General features: G+C 37.8%; 1 protein-coding gene across 1 annotated transcript; it reads left to right on the top strand.

Annotated features, from left to right (window-relative positions):
• The first annotated feature begins 1,655 nt into the window (after window positions 1–1,655).
• LOC113310832 (60S ribosomal protein L21-2-like) lies at window positions 1,656–3,260 on the top strand. Its single transcript, XM_026559630.1, has 2 exons — window positions 1,656–1,960; window positions 2,765–3,260. The coding sequence occupies exons 1-2, from the start codon at window positions 1,724–1,726 to the stop codon at window positions 3,020–3,022; spliced, it is 495 nt and encodes a 164-aa protein (XP_026415415.1). The 5' UTR covers window positions 1,656–1,723; the 3' UTR covers window positions 3,023–3,260.
• The last annotated feature ends 3,561 nt before the right edge of the window (window positions 3,261–6,821 follow it).

Below are 6,821 nucleotides of genomic sequence, written 5' to 3'. Positions count from 1 at the left end.
CACCCACTATGGAGGGGGGAAACTGGCTTGGCTAAGTGGAAAATTTGCCACTTAGCCAGGCCAAGTCAAGTTTCCACCGAGCGGTCGAATCTCGACCGCTAGGTGTAGTTTACACCTGTAGGTGTAATGTCCACCGTCAGCGGTTTAGACTAGACAGCTGGTATCATCTCATCCAACGGTCATCATTTCATCTGCCTATAAATACAATATCAAATTTCATTTCAACTCACACCATTTCTTCAATCTCCATTCTTTCACTCCACAAATCCAATATGGCAGTTCGAGTTCGAACTCGCAAATTTAGCATACCTGAAGATAAATCCATTTGCAGGCATTATGTTTTTGTTATGCAAGATATGGCCGATGGTGGACAAAATCAACATCAAGAGGAAGCATGGAGTCGCATATTTCAGAGATTTCAAGAAGAAACATTGAACCTCAATAATTGAACTGCAGATGAATTGTGTCATCGCTTCGGAATAATCAGCAAGGATGTGAAGTTGTGGGATGTTGTACTTGCTGAAGGCTATCAAAACTGACAAAATGGCCAAAACGCAAATGATGTGGAGCAAATGTGTCGGCACGAATGGCGTAACATAGTTGGTCAAAATTTTCACTTTGAGGGTTGTTATCTTATCTTGAGGGTGTTGCCCAAATATGATCAGTTTAGAGTAACTGCCCGAATAATATAGATTCGTCTTTCCTTTGTATAATGCAACTATCATTTGTATCAAATTTTAATTTTAAGATATTAATATAAAACTAGTGCATCTTTCATTAAAAGTTTAGAATTTTAATTTACATTAGTGCCTCTTTCATTCATTTAGATAATGATGTAACTTACAATAAAGACTTTAAAAGTAAAAATTTGGGACAATGTTCTTCATCTTGTTTATCTTCTACATTTGTCCAAACTTCCAATCAATGCGCTCTTGAACGGAGTCTTCTTTGTTTATCTTCTTCTTTGTCTTCAAATATTCCCTCCCTTGAACTTTTCGTGGTCTTCTCTTAGTTGGAGGTTTGATTTGGCTAATATCCAAAACTTGTATACTTCTTTGATTTTCACCTATTTATTTAAAGCCTTCACATATCTTATTAAGGGAGGATTCAAGCACCACTCCAGAAAAATCAAGTTGGGTAGCCAAGTCAAGTTGGGATTCAAACTTTGCCATTTTGAAAGATAATAAGATAGAAAGATGGAAAGTTTTTGTGTAAAAAATTTGGTGTAATTTTTGTGTGAATTTTTGCCCTTTTAATAGCGGTGGAGAAAGAGCCGTTGGAGGTGTCAAATCCACCGAACGGTGGAAACTACACCGCTACCGGTGTAGACTCGACCGCTACCGGTATAGACTCGACCGCTCACCTTTTCTCCCATAATGGCGCGGCCAGTTTGCCAGGCCACCTGACATGGCATATGGAGGGTTTAGGCATTTGCCATAATAACCGGCCTTAGCATCAAGAAAAAAAAGAAAGAAGGAAAAAAGAAAACCAACCCATCTGGTTAACAGTGCTGTCAGCTCTGTAAAACCGACGGTTTAATTTCCAATACATTTGGGCGAAAATATCCGGTATCATTTTACGAAAAAGCCCAACCCTAAAACACTAGGGTTTTTCATCGCCAAACTTATGAGGTGGTATATAAAGGAAAGCTAGGTTTCATTTGAGAAACTCTTCAGCAGAAACGGAGCGGAGGGGATAACCAAATCAGAGCGAAAGAGTAAAAATGCCTGCTGGTCATGGGTTACGATCTAGAACAAGAGATTTGTTCTCACGTCCATTCAGGAAGAAGGGTTACATTGCTCTTACCACTTACTTGAGAACTTTCAAGATCGGTGATTATGTTGATATCAAGGTTAATGGTGCTATTCACAAGGGTATGCCTCATAAGTTCTACCATGGACGTACTGGTATTGTCTGGAATGTTACCAAGCGTGCTATTGGTGTTGAAATTAACAAACAGGCAAGTTTCTTTATTTCTAGATCAGTTTATTTTCAGTTTTTTAGGGTTTTGATGTTAGATACTGAATCATCTGATTTTTTAGGTTTCGATCTTTAGCTTCTGTTGTCTGAATAGCTCTGTTTGGTAGATTGTATGTCTTGATTATGACATGGGTTTTTATTTTTATTTCTGGTTTATTATGTAGATTTTGTATTTCATGTTTGCAAGGGAAAGTTGGAGTGTGTATTGATATTCTGTTTATGATGCACTGATTGACGAGAGTATGTTTTTTTCGTTAGGTAAATGAAATACTGGCGGCTTAAGGTATTATGGTTTAGTTTTTTATGACCTTGTTTTCTTATATTGTGGATTTCTGAGCCTTATAAGTCCGCTTTTTAGTTGTTGTTTGGTAACGAGCTTGACTTCAATCTATTATTGCAGTAAGCTCCAACGGGTGAAACTGCTAGAAACATTTTTGGTGATTACTTTTGGAAGTGATAATGACACTGTTGTGTTGGGAGCTTGTTCTTATTTTTTATTGGTAGCTTAATATGATATATTTTGGGAAATTCTCAACCTGTCTGTGGGATTGGAGTGTCTAATGAGTCATTTGTCACTGATCTTAGAACTGCTTAAAATTTGTTACTTCAGTTTTTGATTGTCTGACATTCTTTATAGCTAGTAAAACATACATATTTCTTTTGAGAAGGTTAATGTGAACCTTGGTTTCAATTTTATTGCAATTTGGTGATGGGAATCTCAAGTCTTCTTGTTGGAAGGCACTAGACATATAACTAATTGTTATTTTGCACTCGTTTGATGCAGGTTCGTGGTCACATTTTAAAGAAGAGGATCCATGTGAGGATTGAACATGTTCAGCCATCAAGGTGCAGAGAAGAGTTCAAGCTGAGGAAGGTTCAGAATGACAAGTTGAAGGCTGAGGCTAAAGCTAGAGGTGAAAAGATTAGCACCAAGAGACAACCTGAGGGCCCTAAACCTGGCTTCATGGTTGAAGGAGCAACACTTGAAACTGTTACTCCCATTCCATATGATGTCGTCAATGATCTCAAAGGCGGGTATTAGAGACTGTTCTTTTCTGCTTGTGGTGGTGGTTATGTTTTATGGAGAAACAAAACTGCAGTTCAAGACTTCTTTAAGAGAGATAGTGATAATTAAAATTTTGTTATCCATATTTAAGATATTTTAGAGATTGGTATTTTATCTCGATTTCCCTTATTAAGTACATTTAACTGGTTTTTATAATTTCTGTTATGAAGAATGACTTAATCTGCCAATCCATTTAGTTTGTCTATTTATCCGGAGCTGCCTTCTAATTTTTAGTCTATTCCGTTGATGTTTTTCTTTTGAAAAGCCTTGAATTACTCGTCTGGGTTTATGAAAATTATGATGACAAGGTAAGTTAGATGTTCACTTATTTCTTCTGTATTGTGCTAGTCTGTTGCAATTATCCTCTTTTCTTATTTGCGGCTCAAGAAAAGCATGTAGTTCATGTGATTGCATAATTTTTTTATTATTATTTATTTTTTATAAGTGAAGGCCTCCAAAAAGGCTAATTGTCATCCTCAATAAGGGGTGAGCAAAAAATCCGTATCCGTCAGTAAAATTGTGGGTGAAAACCAATCCGCAAGAGTTATGGACTGGACATGGATGCATTTTCAAATCCGCATGTGGTGAGATTACGGTTACGGGTGGGTTTTAAAAACCGCGGATTATCCGCACCGCAGGGCACCTACTTATCTATCTATTTGAATGCTTGCAATGAACTGTCAAGTTCAAATTCATGCTAGTAGCATTGTTTTCAGTACTTACAAGCGCAGCATATTGCAACCAAGAACCTTTGAGGCTTATAATATTCTCGGACTTTCTTAATGGGCCTCGTCTGTTTTGGAATATCTGTAAGTGCTACACTTATAAAGCACATAGTTCAGGAATTACTTCACCAGATCCTTAGATGAGAACAATATATCCCTTGGGCCTTCGCAGCATTTACAGCACTAGTATCAGGCCGCCTTACAGAATCAACACACGGAAGACATAATTGCTGGGAAATTTATATACTTCAAGACAACAATTACGGCTGTGAATTCGGCTCTAGCAGTCTAGCTAATCTTTTTTTTTTCTTTTTGTTTTACCAAATCCGCGGTTAATCCGCAACCGGTCCGTATAATCCGCGGACCCGCGGATATGAAATCCGCGGATGATTGGGCCGGTCACGATTTGATTTTCCAAATCCGCAACTTTGACGGTTTGGTTGCGGGTGACCCCTAATCCGCAACCGTCCGTCCGTTGCACACCCCTATCCTCAACAATTGGCAAGAGCCAAATTGGAGGAGAAGACCAAGTACATAGTAGACTTGTTAGTCTTGGCCCAATGCCCCACCGAGTTACACATACGTGGTTGGGAAACGAAAATACAAACCTTTAAACAGGAACAAAGGTATTTAATATATATGAAGATTGCATTTGTCCTAGAATCTCCATCAAACACGCCAACTGAAAATTGATTGATAAGACTTTGAGCATCACTTGCCAACCAGCGATGGATTGGATGCCCACATATAGTCCTACATGGGCTATCAGCCAAACAAACAAACTTGACTCTGAGCGTCACTTTCAACGGTGAGTCTGTTCTACCGTTTTCTTCAAGACTTCCCAGATAGCTTTGGCTTCAGCTTCTTCAGCAGATTTTGCTCCAAATACAATGAAGGCACAAAAGGAGGCTTTATAGGAGAAGTCCCGCATCACATAGCCTGCACCATCATTACCAGAGATAGGATCATACGCTCCATCAGTATTACATTTAATCCATCCAATCGGAGGAGGCATCCACTTATCAAAGAAACCAACAGGGACACTAGGGGATATAGTGGGACAATTTTTCCTAGTTAAAAGCATAGCTTTGTCTCTCATTAAAACATCAGAATGGTTTTCCTTAATGTTCTGAAATACAAGATTATTTCTACTCTACAAAAGAGACCAAAGAATAACAACAAATAGACAAAGATCATTTTCATGAAGTTTTGAGACAAGATCAACTAGCCAAAACATCATCCAGTCCAGGAAAGTTTTGTTGGTGAAAAAATGGGTGTTAACACAGAAAGGGGATAGAAACCAAACTCGACTAGAAAAGGGACATAAAACAAGAGCATGCATAACAGATTCCTTAGGATCAGTACATCTAGTGCTAACCAGAAGCCATAGGCATTCTAGTCTGTAAAACATATCTAGCTGGCAGAGCATTTTTACCATCTTTCCATGTAAAAACTTGAATCCTATAAGGAACATTGATTTTCCAAATGCACTTTCAAAGCGTACTACAAGTGTAAGGCCTAAGCCCTCGAAGTCCCAAGTAAGCAGATTTAGAAGTAAATGTCATTCTTTGAAATCTCCCAAGCCCTCCTATCGGAGTGCAAAGATGGCTTAAGGGAATGGTGATACTATTCTAAACAGAGACATTATCAAAGTGGATGTTGTAAGGACCCTCAAGCTCGTCAACGCTATTAGACCAGTCAAGAGACCGTTTAGCCGATAGTGACTCGATTAATTAAAGACGAACGTTAATCAATATAGATTAATCTAACAACGATCTAGAGACGAAACTATTATCAATAGATAGATCTCGAAAATTTATGCGAAATGGACTACTCAAACGCGTAATTCGGATACCGTACGAAGAAGATACGAGACTCGGAAGATGAAGTAGAAATTAGTCAATCTGCCGTTGACCTTTGACTTCGCCGTTGACCGTCACTTTTCCTGAACCGGACCTTCTATTAGGAAAAGGTTATCCCTTAGTAAGATGTTAGAGTTAGTTGTAGTTAATGAGTGTAAGAAAGGTATCAACCAATAATTAGGGTTATATATAAATTTAGTTTTGTTTTAGAGGAAGTTTATCTCTTTCTATTTTGGTTTGATAGAGTAGGTGATGTAGGTAGCTGAGTTTCTCATGAGGATGATTCACGCGAGTTCCAAGGAGGATGTGGTGTTGTTATAGTTTTAGGAAGAAACTATATATAAAAATAAAGATATTATGGTAACTATATGGAAGAGAAATTAGGTGCAAGAAATAGGAATAGTATTTGAGAAGGTCGAATGATGATGTATAAAGTTTGTTTTGTTGTGATTTTGTTTGAGAGAAATCAGTAGAGACTTTAAGTAGTATCTATATGAGGAGAATAAGAGGTAGGATAATGATCAGAAAGCTTGGACAGGTTAGAGTTCATGGACCTTGGTAGAAAGGATGATTAATTATTGGTGATGGAGTTTTTTTTAATCAAAGATGGTAAGAAAGATGATTATGGTGATCATGGGATCATTATTTAACCAAGGTAATTCGTTTAAACCAATCCTAGTTTGATTTTAATGTTTGGGTGTTTCTTTGATAAGAAATCAATCAAGTTGTTTATGCATGAAAGTTTTGATTTTATGTGCATGGAATTAGTGTCACTGTCCATAATCTAGACACTTTTCTAGGTATCTTAATATGATAATTAGACATAGCTCTATGAACGTAATTTGTAGTACGCCGGGTGAGTTTTCAGTACATATAAAGTTTGATCCAATCGGTTAAGTAACGAGAGAGACATAGTTGCCGGAAAATTAATTGACGCAACAAATACCAGGTGTATCAGTCACGAGTATCTATAAGTAGGGGACTTTATAGCTAGGTTATAGTGCGAACTGGGAAATATTCAGTAGGCGAGTATTGCAGAGAGAGATCTCGTAATTCTAAGGAGCCATCGTTTGTTTCATTCGGATTTATAGTCCGTAATCTGTATACCTTGGAAGTTGACCTCTAGAGATGGTTTTAGAACTAAACACTTGAGAATATTTTCAGAGAACTGTCGAAGATGATGACCGA

The sequence above is a fragment of the Papaver somniferum genome, chromosome 9 (genome assembly GCF_003573695.1).
Source record: "Papaver somniferum cultivar HN1 chromosome 9, ASM357369v1, whole genome shotgun sequence".
Classification (NCBI taxonomy): Eukaryota; Viridiplantae; Streptophyta; class Magnoliopsida; order Ranunculales; family Papaveraceae; genus Papaver; species Papaver somniferum.
Note: the sequence above shows the minus strand (reverse complement) of the source record. Positions and strands in the feature narration are given on the sequence as shown.